Source organism: Aythya marila (assembly GCF_965140915.1).
Source record: "Aythya marila genome assembly, chromosome: 3".
NCBI lineage: Eukaryota > Metazoa > Chordata > Aves > Anseriformes > Anatidae > Aythya > Aythya marila.
In genome coordinates this window covers 75671175-75697536 of record NC_139044.1, presented here as the reverse complement: position 1 = coordinate 75697536, position 26362 = coordinate 75671175, and the positions used below count along the sequence as shown (strand labels likewise).

Genomic DNA, 26362 nt, shown 5'->3' with positions numbered 1-26362 from the left:
CTCAGTGTTTCTGTCACAGGTAATTGGAGGAGGGCTATCTAATTAAGAATTGTGGATTTCCCTTTATATCATTTTTTAAGCAGTAATTTGTATATAGCGTTCCCAACAAGTGCAAAGAATTGGACTGAATAATCTCTTAAGACTATCCTAACTTACACATTCCTATGATTCTAAAAACAGTTAGGAAGAAAAAAGTTAGGAAGAAAAAAATTAGCAAAAGAAGGGAAAAAGCAAGGGGAGAGATACTGGAGTACTGAATGGATTGAAGACAAGGAGTAGCTAGAGCCAAGTTGGCATACTGACCTTAGTGACCTTGGGGAAACAAGCAAACAAAAATGCATCCTGAGAGTTTATGGATGGTGGTTAAATAGGAACAGATATAACTGAAAGAAGTTCAGGAGTTATCTAAAGGCACAGAGAGAAAAATAGACCTCCAATCAGGGTGTGTTTTTTGCTAGGTGGTAGTGTTGCAGAGAAAAAGTAAATAAAGGCTTACAGATGGAAAGAAGGACCAAAGTAAAGAAAAAAAAAAGGGGGGGGGGGGGACCTCAGAAAGATAAGAGAACAGACAAAGGCCCAACTGTGAATAAAAACAGATGGGGATGTGAGATCAATGGAGAGTTTAGATAAAGTGCCTGGATTTTTTATTTTTTATTTCCTGGAGGAAAAAGACAATCATAGAATGGAATCATAGAATGGCCTGGGTTGAAAAGGATCATCTAGTTTCAACCCCCCTGCTCTGGGCAGGATTGCCAACCACTAGAGCAGGCTGCCCGGAGCTGCATCCAGGCCTTGGCGTTGAATGCCTCCAGGGATGGGGCATCCACAACCTTGCTGGGCAACCTAATAGCACAGAAGAGGGAAAGTTTGCAGCTAATACAAAGCTATTCAGGGTAGGAAGGACAAAAATGGTTGAAGACTTGTAGATTTGTAAAAAGCCGAAGGGACTCAACAACAAAATGACAGATGAAATTTGGTGTAGATAATTGCAGTGATGCATAAGGAAAAAAAAAAAAAAAAAAAAAAAAACACACAAAAAAAAAACCACAAATTCTAACTTATTGTATTAAATGATGAACTTTGACTTGACAGTTACAACTAAAGAGAGTGATTTGGGGATACTGATATATAATCCCATAAGAATATCACCTCAGTGCTTAGTAGCAGTCATACAAGCCAATAGAACATTAGGAATATAGCAGAGAAAAAGAGAACAAAGTCTGTAAAATCATGCCACTATATAAAAGCAGAGTTCACCTTCATCTTAAGTACCTTACCTTCTGGCCACCTAATCTGAAAAAGAAATAGTAGAAAAGAGGCAAAAGTAGGACAAATATGATGATAGCTATGAAATAGCTTTCATACAAGGTGTGACTCAGTAAGCCAAAACTGTTCTGTCTAGAAAAGAAAGTAAGGAGGGATATGATGGAAATCTACAGAAAGATTAGTAGAATAAATGAAAAAAGGAACTTCCAATTTCTTTCTATTACAGGTGTAATATGCATGTCTACTGAAATGTGGGAATTACCACAGGTTTTTGTGGTTCCTAAAAGCTTACATTGATTCAGATAGCAGTTGTATTTAATGGATCTTTCTGCCATGAATTTGTCCAAAAATACATCTTGAGGTTTAAGAAATAGCATCTAGTAGATGCTAGTAGATTTTAGAGTTATGATCCCTACTTTTATGTCTTAGCCTGGGTAACCAGGATTGGCCATTTCTGGAGTGTGACCTCTGGAGTCAAACCTCTGACTATGCGATTTGTATGTCACATTTATATTTAATGTAGCCAGTAGAAGGTTTTGCGTGTATAGTTCAGATTACAGAATGCAGTGTAGGCCTTTGCATAGTTCTTCACTTAGAAATTCAGCATTATTTGAAGTAAAATACTGTTGATATAGGTTGCATGGAAGCTAGTGTATATATCCCCAGAAACAAAGACCTGGTGATTTTTAAGTGCAACTAGCCGTGGTCATTTCATTCAAATTAATTTGCTTGTTTTGTTTTAGTGCTAATTTTACTTTAAGTGTAGCTTCTTTCTTTCAAATCTGCTTAAGCTATGTCCTTCTGAAAAATAAAACATGTTCAATAACAATGTTCATGCTGCAAGTTGTCCCTGGTATGCTGCTATTAATTTTATGTTAAGTGGTGGGTTTTAATGTTCTGTAAATCAATACATTGATGTGCAATGTCTTAATTAATTTGTCAAAATTAACTGTAAGATGCTGAATCAAATGACACTATCAGACTTTTCAATTCTAATTAAATTCTATGTAATGCTCTGAAGCTTGTAAAATATCCTTATTAATTTAAATCTTTTGTCATGTGACAATTTTATTTTTCCTTCCTTTGAGTCACTGCAACAAAATTCTTTTTTTGTAAAACGTTGTTTTCAGAATTGGAGAGTGTATCTCTGTTGTTTGCCTCCAAAGGAAATAGAGATTTAGTATTTTCAGTCTGGAAAGATGCTCTCTGATGTGAAGAACCAAGTATATAACATTATCACAAGAAGAAAATGGAACTTTTTCAAGGAGTGCAGTGTATTCAAATGTATTAAGATACTTGTTGGGTGAAAAGCATTTGTAATATCAGGTATTTCTAAGATGAGTACTTGTGACTCAAACTGCTTTGGCATTAGTTGAAAATGAGCAGAAAAAATCACTCTCATATCATTACTGAGCCAACAACAACAATGGAAAAAAGATCTATCAAGTGCAACATTTTGCTTTTCATGTAGTAGTTATATGCTACCATTTCTTTTTAAATCAGAAAACTACCAGTAAGATAGGACCATACAGTATCAGAAGATATAAAAATCCATCAATCTCGATGGCACAGGCTATCCTCCCCTATCAACTGCAGGATTTTCCATACAGAATTGATGTGATCTTCATCTGAAGAGCAGCTTATTTTAACAATCAAACATTTAATCTCGGACTTTGATAGTGTCATTTCTATTGATCTTTGCACAAAACCTAGAAGTAAATTTTGATGATTCAGCCATGAACAATCATGTAGCTAGTGCTGTAGTATCAACTTACAAATGTGAGAACCCTTACAAAAAAGCTATCTACATGTAATGATTACATTCCTGAGGTATAACTTTAACAAGAAATTCAATGGATGGATGACATTGCTTGTCCCTCTTATTGTTCTGTTTAACTTTCAAGTGTTTTCTTCTTTTGAATGTTTCTGGGAATTTGTTTTACTATTAATGACTAATTGGTATTTGCTGTTCTGTGGGTTAGATCTCCTTGCTGAAGCAGAATCTGGAGATGCAGCTTTCCCAGTCACAGAGCTCTTTGCAACAGCTACAAGCCCAGTTCAGTCAGGAGCGACAGAGGATGACTCAGGAGATGCAGGAATTAGAAGAAGAGCATCAGCAAAGGCATAAGTCACTTCAGGAGGCCCATATCCTTGCCTTTCAAAATATGGAAGAAACAAAAGAGCAAGAACAAAAGGCATGTTCATATGGGTATTCTCTGTTATGTAGAAAATGTTATGTACTGAGAGGGAAATAGTAAAGACTAAAAACTAGTCTAGTAAAACTATTTGCATAACTACTGAATTTCCTTTTCAGATGTTGTATTTTATAGTAACATTTTTATCTAGTTAAATCTGATTAAGACATTGAAAGTCATTTCTTATACTAGCATTATTTCACATCTTGCTTTATACTCTAGCAGCATGTTGGTATTTGTGTATATATATATATATGCTCATAAATACTCATGTATGCAGTCACATATATATATGCATTGTGTGTGTGTGTGTATATGTATATATATATATATATATATATATATATATATATAAAATAATTACCAACACACATTTCTTAACAGTAGTTTGAGATGGTCATCTATAAGATTATATTCCAGGTTTGATTTGGAAGAGGTGTCTTTTCTCCATTCTATTTACCCAATTTTATGTGTTTTCTGATACTTCCTGTTGATTTACTCCTTTTGTAATGTATTCTAAATTTTCATTGTGTTAAAAATTTGTATAAACTGTTTTGCAACTTGTAAGATAGTTTTTACATCTAGAATAATGTCATGCCTAAGATACTTTGTTTAAACCCCGACTAAACCTGCTTTAAAATAGAAGTGTTGACAAGGCATTGTACTTAGATAGGGTTTGTGTCTTTATGGTTTTGTCTTTTTTCAGTTCAAATCTGAGGTGTACCTTTTCAATGAATATACCAGTTGTCCCCACATACTTGGTTCACATCATAGAATGGTCTTGGAGCACTTGCTCCATTCACTGTGTTCAAAATGAAACAAGACGATGTACTCCAGGAGCATTATGCTTAGTACACATTAATGGGGAGTAAAAATGGGTGTTACTGGGGAGCAAACACTCCCAAAAGTCTTATGTGTACAGTAGACCCATCTATGGATCTGTCTAGTCTAATTGTTAGCTAATATAAACATGTAAACATAGTTTAAAAAAAAAAAAAACAAAAAAACATAGTTTCTTTGTTGTTATTTTTGTTTTTAAAGTTTTCTAACTGTGAGCAGAACAGTTGTTTTGAACACAGGTAATCTTGATAACCAGCAGACCTTGAAAAATTACAGTAGCAGGACAACGTAGTGAGAGAAGAAACTATGAGCAATATCTGTGCTTTTTTTAGTAATTTCTAGAGTATGCCAGTGCCTGTTTTTGTTTTTGTTTGTTTGTTTTGCTGCCAGTTGTTTAATATTTTATAATTCCCTAGGCTGCTATAGAATTAATCTTGTTCATTTGTATTTCATAGGCATTAGAAGAACGTTTACAACAAAAGCATTCAGAAGAACTTCAGGCACTCAAAGAAACACACAAACAAGCCATGGAAGGTTTCAAATTGGAGATGGAACAGGAACTTCAGACTCTACGATTTGAGCTGGAGGATGAAGGAAAAGCTATGTTAGGTACACTGTCTTCAAATTTGCAGATGGGTCCAAAACCAACATTTCTACTCATACAAGTCTACATGTGCGTGCGCACGCACACAAACACACGTACATATGTGTATTGTAACACTGTAGTGTATCTGGGTGTCGTTCAAATTTGACCTAATTGTTCCTCTTAAAATCAGTATAAGCTTTAACAGGTAAGTCAAAATTGTTCACTTTCAAGAATCATACTCTTAATTTTTTTGGAAGAAGTAAGCAATGAAATTTCATAATGAATATTTTGGAAATTAACAGAGTATAGAATAGAAGCAGCAGGGTAGTTGCTTAGATTTCTTTGTGTATTGATTTTAGGAGTATGATCCCTAGCACTCTGTCTCTATAGGAAATAAATATTTGAGTCAGGTAATACACTGATACATTGAATTACAGGTTAGATTGTATTTTGTACTGCAGGAAGGGTTCAAGCTATAAGAAGATGCAATACTTCAGCCAGTTTAAGGAATGTGAAACAACAAATAAGACAAAACATAAGAAAACTTATGAGAGTTTTATAAGAGTTTGTTCCTTGTTTATTTTCTTAATAATGTAGATGAAATGTCAATTTTTTGTGTTTGAAAAAGGAAGCATTTTTTCACAAGCAAATTATGATCTTTGAACGCATAATCTCAATCTAGTATATGCACGATAGATGCATATAGATAGATGAGATAATGTGATAATTATAGAAAGGACAGAGATAACATGCTTCTACTCCACAACACTTGAATACTTCACAGTTTTGTGTTTTTGCTGGATCTAAAATTCAAGCAACCCCCCCCCACACACACAAGCACACTTTTTCTGCTGACAAAAAGAGCACAAGTCAGTTTTGGAACGGAATTGGAATGAGGCAAGGAAGATGTCTTGGTAGACAGACTTCAAGAATTTCACATGTAAAAGAAGGTTTTATGGAGGAAAACAAATGTCTGTGAGTGGTAAGGTTTAAAGAATACTGACAGTGGTATAACACAGAATGGTGAGGATTGAGGAATTCCAGAAAGAAACTTCACAGAAGTAGAAAGAGTGGCCTGATACCTGGCATTGATGTCAAAGGCAAGAAGACTGCAGTACAAGGTAGTATGGAAGCAGGAAATGCAGAAGAGAAGACAAGGAGGATGTCTGTTGAGGCATTTTGGAAGTCTGGAATGTAGAAATTACAAGGGTAGCATGAAAAAACAAACAAACAAACAAACAAACAAAAAAGTAAAGATAAATTGCATCACTCCAAGCAGGAGATAAGTACACAGAAGGGATTTTCTTTTCAGACAGGAAGGAAAAGTCAAATTTTAGAAACACTGCAGAGAAAGAGCTACAACAAAAAAGACATGCATGTCTTTTTTATTTGTTAACAGCAGCCAAAAATGGTAGATATAAGCCTTAAAACAAATAGTTAAATATATGTTGAAATAAATGTTTTTCTAAGGGCTGTGACATTTCACTGATGTTTTCTATCTAACCCCTGCTTTCTTTGTCCATGTTATGTGTCAGGAAGTTATCACTGGGAATGCAGTGGTTTTTTTTTGTGGTGAGGTACGAACATATCTCCTCTGAGAAAACGAACATCTTATCTTGTACAATGCACATCTGAATAAAATTTCCCTCATGTCAGTGTCTCTGTTCCCAGAACTCTATCTTCTTGTACCACCTGAGCATCTGTTCCACTTCATTTAGCTCCGTCTTTCTACCAGAAAATAAGAAAGGAGACATCCTGTAGTTAGAGAAGTTTCAGCTAGACGTTGGAACTCATCAAATTTGGACTCTTGTCTGTTTTTGTTTGCAGTCCCTGACCCACTATTTGGAGTGGACTTACACTGTGGTTAGTTTTGACCAGTTAACATCATTTTACTGTCTGGAGAAGATTTCTGAAGAATGTATTTAGGAGAACTCCCACCAAATAGGAGTAATTGTTTTATCTGGATGGTATTTAGTTTCTGCATCAGTATTTCAACCACTGTCCTTTGTAGCCATAGAAGCATAACTTTGTATCCTCTGTCACATTATTACTTGCAGTCGCCTCTCACAGATAAGTCCTTCGTAAATGTAGGTCTGTAGTCACGAAGTGTATGAAGAGTTGAAGCTTAATTTAAGTGAAACTGTGAGACACTGAAATCCAGAACTACAGTCCCGAGAAGTATAGTTTCCAAAACACTAACCTCTCCATCTCTTGAGAGGAGACAGGAAAAAAAAAAAAAAAAAAAAAAAGAGAGAGAGAGAGAAAAACACGTTTCAGGTTTGTTTGCAAAGTTTAGTTAGTGTCAAAAATGCTGTTTCTACATGTATTTTTAGAAGTGCCTTCTATCTGAGCAGAGGTGAGCAGTTCAATGACTGTTACCTGCCTGAGCCTACCTACAAAGCAGATTCTCACACTCAAGGGTCTCTGAGACGGCCTTCCACCCCCAGTATTGACAGGCAAGCTCCTGTTATAATTTACTTGGGTAGATATTGCTCAGAAAGCACAGAACCCACAGGCAGTTCTATTCAGGATGATGGTCCTGGTGCCTCTCTCTTGTATAACAGTTTACTGCACAGAGCAGTTCTTTCCCAGTTAAAGCAGCACTGGGTGGCTACACACACTGTGTCTGTTCTGTGGAGCTGAAACCAATTTTCAGTGAGTAAATGAAGAGTGATCATTCTGTTTAATTTGTTGGTTCTCCAGTTGAGAAGTGGAGCTATTCAATAAACCTAGCAAAAGTTAAAACAAAATAATGTACTTTTTCATACACTGTGGAATGGACCTGTAGAATTCTATACCAGAGGACATTTTAGAGTGCTTTCAGAATGAACTGGACAAGTTTGTGGGGAAAAAAAAAATACATTGAGGGCTATTAAAAATAAGACAAACCTTTGATTCGGAAATGTCCCTGAGATCTAAATTGTTGGTGACTACAAATGTATTTTCAGGCAGTATCATTACGTACTTGCCTATGCTCAAGCTTTTCTTTAGGGATCTGCTGTTGTATTCAGGACAAGGTAGACCTTTGGTCTATGACAGTATGGTCATTGTTATGCTCTATCTTTCAAAACTTTTCACATTCTGAGATGCCTAATAAGTCACGCTCACGTAGGAATTTAGATGGAGTCTGATTATGCATCCTCTGTCTGTGAATTGTTGTAATACTGCTTGTCTCAAAATGTTTTTAAAAGGTAGCTGACGTATCATAGCAGCAAAATGATAATTTAATAAATATGGGATTTTATAAATACAAGAATTTTAAAAATACGTGAACTGAATGAGAAAGTTGAGTTGAGGATTATATCAAAATTATGTAAAGTGCAGGGGAAGCTGATGCAAAGTGATTTTTTCTAAAACAGAATGATTCCTAAGTAGAAAGGCAAGTGTTGCAGCTGAAAAACATCATTTCATCCTCACTTCCAATTGACAGTAAAAGCTTAGCATGCATCTAGCCAAGGATGTCACTAAGGTAGAGGAAATAATTCTCTTAAAATCTAGAAAAAACATAAATCTCGCTTTTAATCTGATTTAATCTGTGACGGAGAAAAATGCAAGTCACAAAATCTGGTAAACAAGAACACTGAAAATATAAAAAGAAGTGGACAGTAATTATGGAGGTATAAGAAAATATACAAGAATCATGAAATATTTGAAAGATATAAATTAATGACAAGGAACATTTAACACGAGAGTGAATGACATCAGGAAAATTTTAATACAGAAGTAGTAATAATCTGGCATATGGAATGTCGGTGACAGATAATTAAAATACCAGTGGAGAAGAGTTCTTTCTTCTTAATACTGACAAACTTGTTATCATAATCAGTGACGCTATTTGTATTTAATAACTAATTCTCACCCAAAATTGAAAAGGTAAGTATTAGAAGAAAAATATAAGTGAAATGTAGTCCAAAGGACAAATAATCTAATGGGTAAGGTCTTGACTTTGCCTGAAGAAAGGGGAATTCCTGTTCTACAACAGACTTCTTCTACGGGAAGACACTTCAGCTCTTGTTTTCTTTCCCCTCTGTAAAACTGGAATAAGAACGAATCATTCCCCACCTTCAGTAGTATCAGGAGAGCAAACATAGTTAAGATCATGAGGTGCCCAAGGCACTGTAGTTAGGGAGATTGTATTAAAATACCAGGAGGAACAGTGGCACGCACAAATAAGAATTCATGATAGATTTCATTTAGAGACTTGTTCTTTAAAATGGTCTCATCAGTTTCCTTCTGCAGAAGCTTCCAACGTGTGTATGTATAGATGGTTGAATATGCACATATAAAACCCATTTGCAAAAATGAATACTCAAGTACTCACATTTGGAAAAGTTGATCCCATTTTCAAATCCGGCTATAAATACTTTTACATAATAGGCCATGCTTTTGAAGAAGGGATACAGAAACCATCGTTCTAAGGTATATTCTAGTAGCTCGTATTTTAATATTGAATAAATCCAAGTCTGTCTAAACCTTCATGGCTGTGGAGCTCGAATGCGTTCAGCCTATTCAACAGAAGTTTCATGTGGCTAATATAAGCAGTGTGTGTTAGGTCAGTGGCACTACTTGAAGGAGCTGGACTGTTATTGTTAATTAAGAGTAAATATTTGCAAAATAAGCTTTTCTTTTTGTTCACGGTAACTAGCTTCCTTGCGCTCAGAGCTAAATCATCAACATGCAGCAGCAATTGACCAACTAAGGCACAACCATCAACAGGAACTGGTAGCTGCCAAAATGGAGCTTGAAAGAAGCATAGAACTTGGCAGAAGACAGGTAGGAGGCATTGCTGGCAACTTGTTGTAAAATAATCAGTGTTTGTTTTCTATTAGCTGGAGGCAATAACTGTTGTGGAAATGTAAGGAGGAATTTACTCTTTGAAAGTCAGCCAGCACCAGCAGGTAATGCATCCCTACCAGTTAACCTAAATTTTTTTGCTTAGCTTTTTCTTCCTTCAGCAAACTTCTTTAGAAGCTTAGTAAAGGCTGTCATATCAAGGCAGTTTCCATTTAGAGTTGTGCAGCCATCTTGGAGCAAACTGACTTGCCTTGGGGGGAAAGTGCTGATTCCTGCAAAATTCTACTTGTCCTCAGTGGCCAGCAGGACTTAAAAAGAAAAAAAAAAAAAAAAAAACAACAAACAAACAAAAAAAAAAACCCTACTTCTCTCCAACACCAAAGTGATATGGTGTCAAATTATTGCTTCAAACAAAAATGTAGCTCAGTATCTTTTATTTTCAGCACCAAACTGGAAAAGATAAATTAGCTTCTGAAGAAAGTAGAGAAGACCTAACAAATTCATATGTAAAAACAAAACTCCTAAAGCTAGTAAGGATTACAATTGTTTTCATCAACCAAGTGATTCTTTCACTTATATCTTTAATTTTTCATGTTATACAGAATCAGTTTTTCCACTAGAAACTAAAATTTAAAGCTTCATCTCTATTTGAAAGGAAGACAGACTCCTGAAAAGTAGAGAACAAAGAAATTTCTTCATCTGCATACAGAATAGGCTTTTCAGGATTCACTTACTAATAGTCCAGTACCAGCGAAGTGGAGTGACTTACAAGTAGGTTAATGGAGGCAATGTTTGATTGGATATAGCCTTTACAGCATGACATTCAAGGATGAGCCTTTTTTATTTATTTATTTTTCCCTCCCATGTTCCTTGTGTCCTTGTGGGTTTGAAAGCATGATCACTACAGGCAAAAATGTGGTGCTGTCAGCAACAATGAAAGAAAACATGGAGTATTTAATAGGATGTAGTTTCAATGTCCTGTTTAAGCTTAGAGACACCCAAGGAGGATGTAAGAAACCAAATTAAAATTTAAGAGCATGTGTTTGATCCAACCAAATGCCTTGTACTTTTGACTTCAGCACAGTAAGCGGTTAGGTACATACTTCAGCTATACTGAAGGCAAAGCAATCACTTGTTTTTTCATGCATTGGGATGCCTATCACTTTACAGGGTCAGATGAACAAGATGCAGAGACATGAGAATGGGATGATTTTATTTGCTAATTTTTGAAATATTTAAATATGTGGACATAACATTTTTCTTAAATAACTTTTCATAACTTTTTTATTTTCCTTTTTTTTTTTTTTTCATATAGCTTTAATATAGGCTTTCTATGGGGAGGAAGAGAGTTATTTTTAAAACTCTGTTTTTAAGGATATACAATAATATTTGTGCATTAGGATATGTTTGTGTTTCCTGGGTGCATAAAGGCACAAAACACAATTATACATAAAACTACTTCAAAATCTTTGCTTTTATTCTATTTGCACAAAAAGCAAGGTTTTTATTATTATGATATTAATTATTGTGCAACTGTAAGAAGTGGGATAGATGGGGATGGAAAACCCTGAAAAAGGTTTATTTTATTCTTTGCAAACTGGTTGTAAACGTTATCAAAACCATTGGGATTGGATAAGTTTTCCAGATGTTAACTGGATTGGAATTTCTTAAGCGAAAAGAATGACTTTTATTGATTTATTGGACACAAAGTAAATATTATATAAACTAAAACCACACATTAGGGGCATTTTAAGTGATATTTTATACTAAGAAATTACAACAAACCAAAAACCAACACATGTAAGTGCAAACATTTACATAGATGGGCTGTACGACGTGTATTGTGCTGTGAGATATTTCTGACCCTTGTATTTGTATGTGCATTAGAGAAGAGACTTCTGAATTATAGTGTTTATGGGCACAGTGCATACATCTTACACTATTTCATCCCATTGTATGGGGTTGTGAGGGGAAAAACAGATATGATTTTCCTTCAGCTTCCCCACATTGTACGTTCAAGAGGTAGAAATTCCTAAATTCCCAATCCCATAGTTCTTTGTAGTAGTTGTTTTTGTTGTTGTATGTATGGGCAAAAGGAAAATGTAGTGAAATACGCAAACTTTATCAGGCAATGACAATGCTTTAAATTCTCTCACAAATGTTTACTTGTTCCATAACTTTGATTACATTGTTAGCTGTACTTGCACACAAGGAAAAAAAAAAAAAAAAAAACAACTCTTAAGTTTTAATTGTAATTTGTGTCAGCATAAAAAAAAAAAAAAAAAAGAAAAAATATATTGAACAAAAAATTCTGCTTAGCTGTTGTCTTCTGAAAACAAGTATCGTGCTTTTGAGAGGCAAGTCTAAATAGTTTTTGCTGCTGCTACTTATGTCATAGGAGAAAGAATTTTTATGCCGAATATCAGACCTCCAAGATGAACTGAGACATCGAGACCATCATATAGCTGAACTGGACAAAGAGATTCTGCATCTTCATGACAATATAAGTGCATTGACCAAGGAACTAGAGTTTAAAGGGAAAGAAGTTCTTAGAATACGCAGTGAATCTAACCAACAGATCAGGTATGAATTTTTCCATTCTGAACTCAAACACTTATTGTCTCACATATTGTTTTACTTAAAATATTTTATCATTTGCAGCTTTTAATTTATCCTTTTAATCAAGGGGCAGTATATACCATTTAGTTTTCTTCATAAAAAGCTGTGCCCATTACTGGTACAGTTAGTGAATATTACCATACAGTTAAGCTGCATTTCAGTTACACACTTTGGCATATTTTAACAACAGTCTGCTCAAGTGTGGTTGTTTTTTTTAAAAAAAAATCATTATGTTTGTTTATTAAAAAATAAAAAAGCATTAAAGGAGACGCATACTCAATGAAATAAGCTAGAAGATTGGAGGACAGTAAGTAGTGGGTTTTGAAGAATAATTCCTTTCTGTGTTGTCTGGTATTGTGTAAAAGCCGTTAAAAGCATGGCAGAAATTCATGATGAACAAATCAGTCTGATTATAGAATAACTCTTTTTTTAACAAAAAATAAATTAAACAGGATGCATGAGCAAGATTTAAGCAAGAAACATGAGAAAGAGCTGGATGTCTTGGCAGCAGATCACATCAGAGAGAAACAAAGTATGCTGGCAGATTTTAATAAGACCCAAGAGCTGCTCAAGGAAATTAATTCAGCTTTACAAGTTTCGTAAGTTTTGTTGCATTAAAAAGTTTGTGTGTAGCTGCATTTGAGTCAACATTAGTTCATTCTGGTGTCCATAAGTCACTGAAGATACTGCAGAGGTGCAACAGTACAAAAACCTTACTGAAATATGAGGCCTATTGCTGTATTTGTTGGACAACACAATTGTTGTAAGCCTTAGGGGAATTAACCAAGATAATTGTTAGTGATTTGAGACCAAAAATTTTCAAGGAGGAAAGATATTAAATATGTGCTGTTCTTAAAAAAAATAAAATATTTTTTTCTCAAACATTAATGCATATTTTTGAGAATACAAAAGTTTCTTCAGCAAGTTTAAAACTAGTACAATAAGTACAATATTAGCTATTTAGAAGCTTGATTATACCAAATTAGTGTTGCAAACAGCTTCAGGTTTGCTAGGAAACCTAGGAAAATTAGTGTCTGAAATAGATTATATAAGTTTAATAGAATACTTATGATGTTTCTGAGTCAAAATGTCACCTGGGGTTAGACTATGTCAGGGCAGGAGTGGTGTGGTAATATGTTGTCTAGCCAGAGTTTTCTTGTCTTCCATGATCTTCATTCTTTATCTGTGTCTGTGATGTAGCCCATTTGGTCTGCAACCCAATGTTTCTTGCTAACGCTCCATAGGGCATTGAGAGCTTCCTGACACAAAGTGGTCACCGAGGGATTTGTATGTGCAGCACAAATTGTATGGCAGAGAGAATAACTGGTTCTGACTATATGATAGGAAATTCCTCTAAGTAAATAACAACTAATAATGGACAGTAAAACCTAAATGCATCTAATTCTGTCTTAACAATATGAGCACTCCAAGAGTGTCAATAATCGAGTATAAAATTCTAGTTCTTACTCCCTCGTAATCATACGCATGCACAGTTCTCTGAATATCTGAAAGTAAAATGACAGCTGTGCGTAACTATGTATTATACTCTGGGGATCTGTATGCAATAGCTTAACCTAGCATAAAATGTATACACGGAAATTAAGCCAGCTGAGCATATTGCTGTTCTGCTGAGTCAAAGGCATTTTCTGCAAATAAAAACAGTCATGTTGTTCATATTTGTAATGTTTTATATAAATAGATTACATAATCTCCTCAAGTTATTTACAGGTTGTTTGAAGGCTATAATTTAATATGCACTGTTTTTTCATTTGCAACACAAAGTCAAAATTACTTGTGGAATTAAGTTTGAGCTGACTAAGACACCTTAAATTCATAGTTTTTTCCTTAGGAATATTTTTTTCACCTGGATCTCTTCTGAAACTTGGTACTCTGATCTATATGAATGCTGAATATGTGAGACAAGTATTTGAGTAGTTTCCTTTAGAACTATGTTTAGCATCATGAACATTGTGTCTGTTTCACAGATACACAGACATTTGAAATTATTGTGTGTCTTCAAAACTTGTTCTTTAAAAAGAAACAAGGAGATTTATGCAGTTACTTGCACGATTCCCCTCTCAGTTGGCTTATTTCACTTCTCTCCTTTAATGCTTTCCCACTAGGCATTTCAGATTTCTTCCTTTTTTTTTTTTTTTCAAGAATTTATCAATTGTGGCATTTCTTTTAATTCACATATCCTAATATCCAGGTTTTATTGCTTTTCTTTTGCAGCTCATTCCTTTATTTCAACTCTAATGGTACTAAGTTGCTTTTGTGGAGAGGAGTTAGTTACCTGTTAGTCTTCGGTGTTCTTGGATATCTTTGTCCCATTATGTTCCACTTGAACTGAGGAAGATGGTGCCAGCATCCAGTATTATAAGCATGCGTCTTTATTCAGAGTAGTCACCTATTAAAAGAAAAATGATATTGTTTGGTTTATTCACTAAGAAAGTCAATTGCCAGCTTTCAAAATTTACATTATTATTAAATATAAAGCAATGTAGTTCTTTTATTATATGTTATAACTAGTCTCAGCTATGTCTGCTGTAGTTCTACTGTCCACTTTTTTTTTTTTTTTTTTTTTTGAGTGCCTTGTTTTCAGTCTGGCTTCCAAGAGGCCTCTTTTCAAAGAACTAATACTGCATGTACAAGAGGGATGTTAGGATTTTAGAATTTTGCAAAAAATTTCACTTACTGTAGCAAAGATTATTTATTTATTTATTTATTTTAACTAGACAAAGCTCAGTGTTAATATAGAATTAACTAACTTCAAAGAGAAAAGAAAATGATCTTCTGTTTTTATTCTTTGAAATCTCTTTTATACAAATCAAAGTTTTGACTTTATTCACTCATCATTTAACACTGGATCAGACTAAAGGGGGTATTTTTCTTTCCTATAAAGTTTAGAAGAAATGGAAGAAAAATATAAAAACAGAGAATCGAGACCAGAAGACTTGCAGCTTATCTCAGAACTGAAAGACCTAATTGCAGAGCGGGACCAACTCATAAAGAAATTGATTGTAAGACTTTTATGCTCTCTTGGTTTAATATCTTGACAGGCATAAATGTTAATCTAATATGAAGTGTACAAAATTCATTAAAGAGCCAATGCTGATAGCATGTATTTGTATTCTTTAATACATTATTCCTGTGGTTCCAGTGCCTCATAATAGTAAAACTAATTAGATGCAAAGAGTTTTGTACAATCAAGCATAATACGTTATTACAAAAAATATTGCAGTATGACCTTGATCAGACATATCCTATTTGCAATCTTGGAATAAGAAGTGAGCCATGTAAGCCAAATAAGAAATGGTCTCTTCTATGAGCTTTTTAAGAAGGTTTCCAATTTCCTGATGCACTGAGTTTCTCAAACTCACACTTCAGCAGCCTTGCTCAGATTAGTCTGATTAGATCCTAATTCAGAAGCAAGAAGGAATGAGGAAAGTTCAAAGTAACTAGAGATCAGAAGTCAACTATACTGTATCCTTACCAGTGCATAATCCAATGAGCTATACTCACTCTCTTACAACATATACAACAGAACTGCATAAATAGAAATTATTTAGTATTTACATATAATAATATACAAAACATGAAATGTAGTTTTTAGAAATATCAGTTCCTTTAAAAAATGTAAGCATAAATTTATTTGAGATCACTTTCTAGGCAGATATGGCCACTAACTGATTGAGAATGCATAAAAAGAAGTTTCTATTTGTTCTTCTTTTTAGGAGGACAAAAAGTTCTATCAGCTGGAGCTAGTTAACAGGGAGACTAACTACAACAAAGTGTTTAATGCAAGCCCAAATGTTGGTGTTATTAATCCATTGGTGAAGGTATGTTTCATGGGCTTCACTGCTAAAGTGAGAAATAAGAAATCTAAAGTTAGCATATAGTAAAAAGAAGAAATGTGTGTGTGTATGTACATATATCAGTTTTTTTTTTACTGAGTGACATGTTTAAAACAAGGAACATCATGTTTCCATTTGTCTCTCCTGATTTTTGTGTACATATTTGTTTCTTATGTACATGTATATATAACATAAAACACAGTTCCTTCTCACAAAACTCTGAAGTCAAAACAGAAAAGTGACCCTACAGAGGACATACATATAATAGAGAATAGTGACATATATATGTCACTATATAATATATATAATAGAGAATAGTAACGTCCTCATATATATAATATATAGCATATATATAATAGAGAATGGTAACATCCTCAATCAGCTTTATTTTCAAATGATTTTTATTGGTTATTATGGAAAATGCAAGGACAAATTTATTTTGCAGATGGTGCTCAGGATATAAGACCACTAGAAACACAGACGGAGCAGGGACACTAAAGAAAAGGAATAGGGGTGAAAAGAGGAAGAAGAAAAGTATGAGGAGAGCATAAAATGAGTCTGAGTAGAAAAAGACAGACTAATAATGGAGAATTGGAGTGACAAACTGGGTATGGAGTGTAAGGGCAGTAGGAGATAGAAGTCAGCCTCCAACCTTCTGAGTTACTGTTGCATCCTATATGAGCAAAAACACTTCAGTAGCAGCCTTTTCCAATTCTCTCCATCCTGGTGAACAGCAACCAATGGAGGCTACTGTACAAACAGGCGTAGTAGCCTCCCTGTCACTTAAAAAGCCAGCAACATTCCTACATGAAGAATAGTCTGCAGTTGGGTACCTTCATTCTGTCTCTTTCCATCACTTTAGCAGTAAGAATGAGTCCTCTGACATTTCCTTCTTCCTTGTAATAATCCATAGGTTATTTCACCTGCATGGAAAGGGAAGGGACTTTTCCCAGCTGTGAGGTCCACTTTGGAGCTAAACAAGCTCACGCAGGTATCAGAGAACAGTTGGAGTCGAAACATCCTTTATGCGTTCAGGAAATGGGTAACAAAAAAATTTCGGTTGAGATTCAGTTCAGTATTGATGCCTTAATTTATATGTCTGCATGCTAGTATCTACATGTGCACTGTGCGTCTAAATTCCTGTTAGAGCCAAGGGATATCTCATTAATGAAGCTTGCAACAGACTTGAGCATAGAGTAGGTATCTACTCTATATAGGGTGTGCAGAATCACTCTCTGAAGTTCTCTAGGCTATGTTGTTCACAACCATGTCAGTTATGAAGATTATATATAGAAACTCAGATTGCCACAAGTACAGACAGTATGGGAAAAAATAAAGATATACCAAATAAAGCAATGTAGTTCTTGCACAATTCAGGGTTCTTTGACATTGGAATAATTTTACCTAAGAACGAGTTGTTTGGTTATCAAGGAAGCAGGTTGGGCAGAACGAATAGGATGTCACTGTGTAAAAGAATGTCTGTCTCTGTCATTTAAGAGATCAGGCTGTGTTATTTAGCTAATCTTACGGTTTCACATCAGATCAGAGTATTTCTCAGTTCTCCACAAACTCAACAAATTGTCGACACTCTCCGACATTTGTCAGGAGTCCAGCAGCTCTGACAAGCTTACCTGCTGGTACCTAACTCTTATGAATGTCTGCATAAAGGAACTTAGCAGTCCTGGTGTTGTCTCTGCTAGGCCCAAACTGATCTGAATGCTTTGTCTTTGTGTGAAAGGTTGTTTGAAAATTTTGGAAGTTTGTCTGAACCACTTCATTTTAAAGACGTGAAATTTAACCCTTGAGTATATAAGTTTGTGTTTTGTGTGAAGTCTGAATTGTTTGGGAAAAGTACTTCAACATCAGATTTCCATAGAGAAAATTCATATACTTTTATCATATGTTTCTAGCTCTTAAAATCCATAAGACTTTGAAACAGTCTTATATTCCAGAACATTTTGATCTCTCATTTCATGAATTGTGGAACATGTTACTTTATCAAAGCACATGCTATGTTATTGGAGAATGAATTACAAACTGAAAATTTCATTATCTTTGAAATAATAAAATGACAGAATTTATGAGTTACTATATGCTTTGCATATTAATACAAAATTACAACCATTGCAGTATTTATTAGAGCTTTTTTCAAGTTTATGCAGTGGATCTGTTTAGTCTTTCATTGGTAGATCTGCAGTTTTGTAATACTTTGCATAAATTCCATAGCAACAATACACACAATTTAGATTTTCTAGATTTGACGGCTTCGGAAGTGTAGAGTTTTATAGAAAATAAGATACAAACTACAGTATTTTCAAAGTATTTATATAGATAAATACACTGTCCAGAAATGAGCCCATTGTGAAGTGCAGATTTAACTACAGTGTGTGCTATACACAGTTTTAATTACAGTGTGTATTACCTTGCAGGTGTGTTCTACATACATTTGGTTACTTTTAGCAAACTATTTTTCCATTCAGCCTGAGGAAGTACAGTGTTCAGGATGATTTTAGTTTAATCTTTTACAGCTAATGGCCTTCCTCTGTGATGGCCTTCCTCTACGTTTAGATGTAGAGCTTAGGGATATGGTTTAGTGGGGACTGCTAGCGTTAGGTCAGAGGTTGGACTCAATGATCTTGAGGTCTCTTCCAACCTAGAAATTCTGTGTGATTCTGTGATTTAAAAACAAAACAAAACAAAAAACTTTTTTTTTTTTTTTCTAGTATAGCTTTCTGTTCAATATATTATATTTCATTCTTAGTTTGACAAGCACATGCACCACTGGCCTACAGAGCAGTATTTGTACCTTTCAACTTTGAAGAGGTCAAGTAGTGAAATCAGATAGCAGGGAGCTAAACAGAAGAGTACAAACAAACAAATAGCAAGACTGTCTCCATTTGAACTGTAGGCCACCCATGAATAGAGCAGCTCTTCTTTTGAAAGTTTTTATTATGTACTCAATTAATAGATAATTCACGAGAATAGATTAATCTTATTTTTGTAAATAGGGTGTTTTCTTAATAATTTTGTTGTTGACATGGAATATTGAATAGAAGTCAGAAAACACACATGGCATTGTCACAGTAATTTTTGAAGACCTAGAGAACTATTTGAAGCATTTTTCTGCATGAAAATGTATAAGAGCACAGAGGATAAATACTCATTCCTTTGTATGATGTGTTATGGAGAGTAAAACAGTGAAATCGAAATAAAGTTCTTCAGTATTTTGTGTCCCCTGAATACTATCAGCAGTATTAAGAAAGGAAGAAGGTTCACTTGTGCCATCTGGTGTTTAGAAGTGTTAGCGGTAGCAGCTTTACCAGCCTGGCTTTTTTTTGAGCATCTGAACTCTCACACAGTATTATTTTCATCTTCAGCAGGATTGCTATAATGCTTACTGTAAGGGCATAACTGCATTTAAAGAAATGTAGCTGCTTTTCTAGGTTCCAAGTTTTACTGACCAAAAATGCGCCTCGGTAATACGGTGAACCCTGTTGCAGAGATGTACTTTTTTCGTCACTGAAATTTGCTGTAATAATATTTGGCAGGAGAGCTGTTTCACTAATACTAAGAATTAAGTAAAGATGAAAGGTTTAAGAAAACCTTGGTGGAAAACTTGCTATCTTAAGTGTTTTAGAATAGAGCAACATGTTATACTGAAAGATATTTAAAAATCATGTACTTGTTGAGTATTACACTAAGTCTTAATAACTTAATCAACTTGATTAGAAACGTGTGAAATTTGTGGTGGTCAGTTCTGGTCAAAGTAAACAGTAAAACTACTATTAGAAAAAAAAAATCCAGTCCATTCCAATTGCTCTCCTTCCTATCCTGCCTCTTACCCCCAGAAAAATAACACCACAAAAAAAAAAAAAAAAAAAAAAAAAAAAAAAAAAAAAAACACATAAATAAATAAATAAATAAAATCCTAAATTTGCAAATCTCCTCATCTGTCCTGGCGCCTTCCTTACATTTGTTATTTTTAATGCAGCAAAAGAAGAAGAATGATAAATCAACAAACAGGTTTGTGAGTGTCCCCAATCTAAGTGCTCTGGAATCTAGCGGAGTGGGCAATGGACATCCTAACCGCCTGGACCCCATTCCCAACTCACCCATCCACGATATTGAGTTCAACAGCAGCAAACCACTGCCACAGCCAATACCACCCAAAGAGCCCAAGACGTTTTTGAGGTGAGCACTGCCTCACCAATCTTTTTTTCTTTTTCTTTTCTTAACTCAGGAAAATTTTGCTTTTGTACTGAGCCGAATCCCACTTGCTTTACGAACCTTTCAGAGGTACAAGTGCTATTATGAATTTTCAATTTTTACATAATATTTGTAACCTCTTTATAGTATTCCTTTTTATTGTAGACGTTGTTGAAACATGAAGTATTCTCTCACTTTTTCCTAAACCCTGAACTTTGAAAACCTCTCTAGATACCTTAACAGAATCATGTGCTTCCAATTGTTTACATATATGAACAATTGTTCTAAATGTTTGTGTTATTTGCTGGTTGTCATTTAGGAAGTGATACCAGCACAGAATTTCTTTTATTCAGTATTGCGTGATGATGGTTTTATGTAAGAAAACTCTTCTCTGTGCTACATGAATGTTTTGTGTTTCCCCTTTCCCCACCAATATCAAACTGTTTCATAGGTGATTTTACTACCAAAACAGGAAACGTACACGCTTGGGTGCTTAATGCCGAGCTTCTGGTAGTTAAAATCAGCATTGAAGTCTAAAGTAATTCATAAATTTATACAGTAAATTATTAACTTTAAAATGGTTTCTTAGAGGTAGCATTTTAATTGTTTTGCTTTATGTGGCTACACATATTAAAGGCACTGAAGAAGTGCTGTATCCTGTGTTTAATAGGTACTGATCTTTTGCCTCCAAGTTGGCAGCTTAAAGTGATTTACAGAATTACCAATTCGCACTTGCCTGTTGATGCTTTCTTTTGGTTTAACGTGAAAGGCCACATACCTAGCAATTACTTATTATAAAAGGAAACAAATAATAGAATATAAAATAGATAAGTAAAAACAGTTTATGGCAAGAAAACAATCTTTAAAAAAGTTAAGTAAGTTTACTTTTTCCTGTGCATGTCATGTGCATGACTGTGGTCAGGTATCTATAATATGCATGTGCATGAACTCGTGGACTGTGATGCTGGAGTTTCCATTCCAAAATGTTTTGTGCTTTGTATTATCCAGTAATACAGTAGGGATTTTTTATTATGGATTTTTATTGATAAAGGAGCTTAATTGTATAATTAGATCTAAATCAAATTAATTTTGCTCTTGATTGTTTAATAAGGATTTTAATGGTTCAAAGGAGAATCAAATCTTGTTTTTCCCAGCATATTATCAAATATTAAATGTGTGCATGAACAACAATGCAAGCGATACTTGTGATCAGTGTAAAGTATTAAAACAGTCTGTATTTTTTGTTCAGTTGCCAACCAGTCTCTGTGAGCACATGTCTATGAATATGATGCTTGCATCATATTTCTGAAAATTAACTTTGCCACAGGAAAAGGATGCTAAAAGAGGACCTTGTACAGTCACACTTTTCCAAGAAAACCCTTTTTATTCTTCTGAAAACACGTCTGTTTATGAGATTTTAAATTCCATTTCCCAAAGTATTATTTGCCCACCCTGTAATGTGGCTGCTGAACTGACTTGTCTGTGCTGCTGATGCTCTCCAATGGAGTGGATGATCACAGATTCTGTAGGGAGACATTAAATCATATCCAGAGGCACACTGATGATTAATCCAAGGAAAACCAGGCTATATTTTGTGTTGGTTTTTTTTTTTTTTTTTTTTTTTTTTTTTTTCCTCCTAACTTTGGTACTCTGTTTAGTTGTGGGTTAATTATTTTTTTTCTTTCTATGAATTTAGCCCTCCTCAGACTGATGCTTCACCAGTGGCTTCACCAGATCCACAACGCCAGGAGTGGTTTGCCCGATACTTCACATTCTGAGAGATGATTTGTTCTTGTGGCACAGCGTGACGTGGACTGTTTATCAGAGCATGACCTTAAGTAAACCCTCATGTGAACAAGCTTTCCTGTAATTTGTCAAACACTGTGAATGAGAAAGTATTTGTCTTTCTGATTTGAAAATGCACTGTATTTCATGTGATATTTGTTGGAATCACTTGACATGGTACTATATGATGTGTGTAATTATAACTATTATTTTTATTTAAAATGGAAGAACCTTTAAACTTTGTAAGTACAACATAATAAATTTTGGTAGAACAAACATAATGCTTTCCCCCTTTTTCCTATAAATGTTTTCTTTGATTTCAGGTAAGGCTTTCCCCCCCTAGAAAAAATCGCATGGTTGTTATAAATACAATTTAAATTGTAAAAGGAAAAAATATATATATCTCACTCTCTCTCCAATTTGGGCAAGGTATGTTTAATCCATCCCAATTCTATTATGTTAGCATTTTAAAAACTCTCCTCTTTCTAACATTTAAAAGCCTTTTTTCTAACATTTCAAAGGAAGAATGTGAAATAAATCAAAATCAGTGTAGCTGCTAGCCTTCAGAGCAGAGTGATTTTGACAAGACCATAAAAACAAAACAGATACTGTTCATTGGGGCAGGGGTTTTGACTTCTTAACTTCTGCTTCTGAGACTTTGCCCTCTAGTTATAATCTAAAACTTTATAACTTTATCATTGAGTTTAAGCAGAAACTGGATTCACAGATTATGTATTTATTTTATTAATACTAACAAAAACAAATGCTTGAAACCTTTAGAATACTATGTACTAAGTATCTCTGCATAAATCAAGAATCTACATTTTGAGCATGAAGTCCTGCTTTGGATAAAAATCATGTCTGAAAAAAAAAAAAAGCCTACAAAAAAAAAAAAACACAACTTTTTCCCAGTTCTACGTATTACACATATAGATCTTGAGAACTTAATTACCTTCAATTGTCTATATTAAAGGGTTTTCTTGTCTTAAAACTAATCTATGAACATGTTTTTTCAGCTAGTGAGCATGATTCTCCAATCTACACCTTTTATGATGCCAGTGTTGTTCCAGAAATTTGCTGCAGTATATTGAAAAAGCCCATTGTCTCTTTTGTATTTTTTCATTCAAAGATTACCACAAAGTAATTCACACTGGTAGTCTCAGGGAGAAAATTGTCTCTTTGTTTTATGAATGTATTTTTAAGCTGAATCTCTTATCTTTTAAAAGCAGGAAAATCTGTTTGAGTTGTTTGAACAAGGTTTTAGTTAGCATATACAAAGGTCTTGAACTTTAATATTCATCTGAAGCCCTAACTACATATTTTTTTTCCTTGTATGCACAAAGGTAAATACCCAGATGAAGATACTTGCTAATTACAATGAGTTTTATATGTAGTATATGTATAAATGAAAAAATTTGTATGTTTTCATATAAACAATATAAAATATTCTAAATGAACATTTTAAATCTTCTTATAATTTTGCTTGAAAACTCCACTGAAAGCTGTATTCTGGTGATGCTGCTGTGGATTAAAGATGCATACAGCAAACTTTCTGTAGCTGGTGGACTCAACTGTAGGTATATGCAACTTTTTAATTTTAGAAGAAAGCCATATTGGGCAAAATGTCAGATTTCTTGGCTCTTACCCGAAATAAAATACACTAGCTCATTTTGTTATAACGTTCTGAAGTGAGTGTTGCGTATTTTTTCTTGCATGCTTTGCAAAGTATATAAGGGGCTTTGTCTGCCATCCTCCACTTCATGTGTAAATTTTTATGTATGAAATTGATAGCTGTGAACAATAATTGGGTGATAATGTCTGCATTCACTTCACCTGGTCATATTTTTAGACTTCAGGAAAGGCTTGGGTTTTTTTTTTTTACTAGCACAGGGATTTGTCTTTTACAGGGAGAAGAAAGTTAAGAAGTTACCATGTCTGCCAAAGTCAGCAGCAGCTGTTCCACTATCAAATCAGTCTCTTAAAAAAAAAAAAAAAAAAAAAAAAAACAACAAAAAAAAAAACTAAAGAGAATAGGAAAAAGGTGAGTTTCTACCAAATGGCATTGAGAGCACTGTAATATATATTCCCCAAAAGTCTGGCATTTTGGATTAATACAGGAACTGGCATTATCACAATACCATTGTTTTCTTGATCTTTGCAGTATCTGGTACCCAGTTCTGCAGTCTGCGATGGCTCTGCTCACATACACAATCTCAGCTCTTGGGTGGTTTTTTTTTTCCCTAAGCCTTCGTACTTATTCAACAGACAACTGCAAGGTGAGGAGGTGCAGAATTAATATGAAATTGCATCATGTTATTTAAAATGCCAGAAAAAAACTTTAGGCTCTCAGGAGCTGTATCTGCAGCACTTGCCATTCTGGTTTGGCAGCTGAAAAAAATGGCACCTGGGTGTCCTTTCTTTTCACTAAATTGTTAACAAACACAATATTCTAGTAACCATGGCTAGAGAATCCCAATATCAGCTTTTGACTAATGGTCATTCACTTTTTCTCCAGTTTTATTCTTGCTCTGAAACTCTGTTAAAAACTATAGGACACAATTCCTAAAGAATAACAGGATTCCCTTATAACATTAGAAACCAGATATGTTCAGTGTGTCAGAGCAACCCCTTATTTTAAGATACATGTGAATATTGTTACTTGATCTCAGTGGTATTCACAGATAAATTGTAATGACTCTTCACTGAGAAAATTAGACCCCCAGTCTTCCTCCTTTGCTGTAATTTACTTCCCTTAAAATGAAGCTGACTGAGTCACCTAGCTTAAAAAAAATCTTTAACCTCTGCAGTCAACAGGCAGCTTCAGGGGTGAATCGGCCCACTTACCTCTTTTGATTGTACAAAAAGTGTAGAGCAATAACCAATTTATGTGTCTCCAATTTAGTTGTGAGGGACCTTAGCCTTTTTTTTTTTTTTTTTTTTTTTTTTTTTTAATAGTGTTTGCAAAAACAAGAGCTTTGAAAGACACTAACTTTCCTCTTACAGGAACCATGTTGCCTTTTTCCTGGTCTGTTCAATGTAATTCAATGCAGAACTGTTACTACTCTTCTTAGGCAAACGATAGACCAATTTTTACTACAGTGAAAGTGAATCTCTAATTTCTTGTACTGTTTAGCTACCTTCTGGAGTTGAGCGCTGTGTCAGTTCTATTTATCTATACATTCCCTGGAAAAACTTCCAGGCATAATTACATAGAGAAATCTATGCCCGATTGCAACCTTCACACACATGCACTTCAGTTAGTTGTAATTAGCTCCTCCAGTTGCTGGCCGCTGCATCCTTTTCCCTCCTTTTGCTCCGGTTGCATAGGGTATAAAACGCCAGGATTGAGGAAGCACAGGGGGACACCTGCAGGACATCACAAAGATTACAGCTCTGCTGTGCAACCAGGTAACTGTGCTGATCCAACAAACGTGTGCAAATATCTGTCTCGTCCCTAAAAGGAGCAGCCTGGTTCGGGTACCTTGCAAGACAGCAGCACAAACTGGAAGCACACTGTGGAGGCAGGGTCGGCCTGACACTGCACCTAGAATCATTGCCAGAAATAGTTTTGAATTTTCAGTGAACAATTTACATATTAGCTGCAGATCTCAGGAGTGCTTTTGCAGCCATGCTAACCAATTGAATGGATAGAAGACTATTTTATAAAGGGACAAGACTTTTGCCTCTGGAGGCACACATAAGGGTTAGAACGTTTTGTCTTTACAGGTACCTGTAGCAGTCCTAGGCTTATGTTGTAAACACATTTCCTTCAGGTTAGGAAACATCCTGATCCTTAGGATTTAGGCAACATCTACAAACACTTTAAAGTTTGTATTTCCAAACAACACAGGACAGGTAATTGGAGTTGTGTCCCACTGAGATGCTTTTGCCCAAGCATGCCAAGACACTCTCCTTTTCTGCTGAGCAACCTTTCCTCATATGATATCACAGAATCACAGAATTTCTAGGTTGGAAGACACCTCAAGGTCATCGAGTCCAACCTTCAACCTAACGCTAACAGCCCTCCACTAAACCATATCCCTAAGCTCTACATCTAAACGTCTTTTGAAGACTTCCAGGGATGGTGACTCCACCACTTCCCTGGGCAGCCTGTTCCAGTGCCTCACAACCCTTTCAGTGAAGAAGTTCTTCCTAACATCTAGCCTAAAACTCCCCTGGCTCAACTTAAGCCCATTCCCCCTCGTCCTGTCACCAGC

General features: G+C 34.9%; 1 protein-coding gene across 10 annotated transcripts in view; it reads left to right on the top strand.

Annotated features, from left to right (window-relative positions):
• FAM184A (family with sequence similarity 184 member A) overlaps window positions 1–23786 on the top strand; it is a 74790-nt gene extending 51004 nt beyond the window's left edge. For 2 of the 10 annotated variants that reach the window (XM_082758208.1, XM_082758206.1), the window contains 10 exons: window positions 3249–3461; window positions 4757–4910; window positions 9533–9660; window positions 12080–12264; window positions 12753–12899; window positions 15203–15320; window positions 16035–16139; window positions 17068–17145; window positions 20146–20345; window positions 22057–23786. In XM_082758208.1, the coding sequence (XP_082614334.1) occupies window positions 3249–3461; window positions 4757–4910; window positions 9533–9660; window positions 12080–12264; window positions 12753–12899; window positions 15203–15320; window positions 16035–16139; window positions 17068–17145; window positions 20146–20345; window positions 22057–22138 (1410 nt within the window). In that variant the 3' untranslated portion in view covers window positions 22139–23786. The remainder of the gene's footprint in view (window positions 1–3248; window positions 3462–4756; window positions 4911–9532; window positions 9661–12079; window positions 12265–12752; window positions 12900–15202; window positions 15321–16034; window positions 16140–17067; window positions 17146–20145; window positions 20346–22056) is intronic. The other 8 variants (XM_082758210.1, XM_082758209.1, XM_082758215.1 and 5 more) reach the window with 6 other exon arrangements.
• Window positions 23787–26362: the final 2576 nt, after the last annotated feature.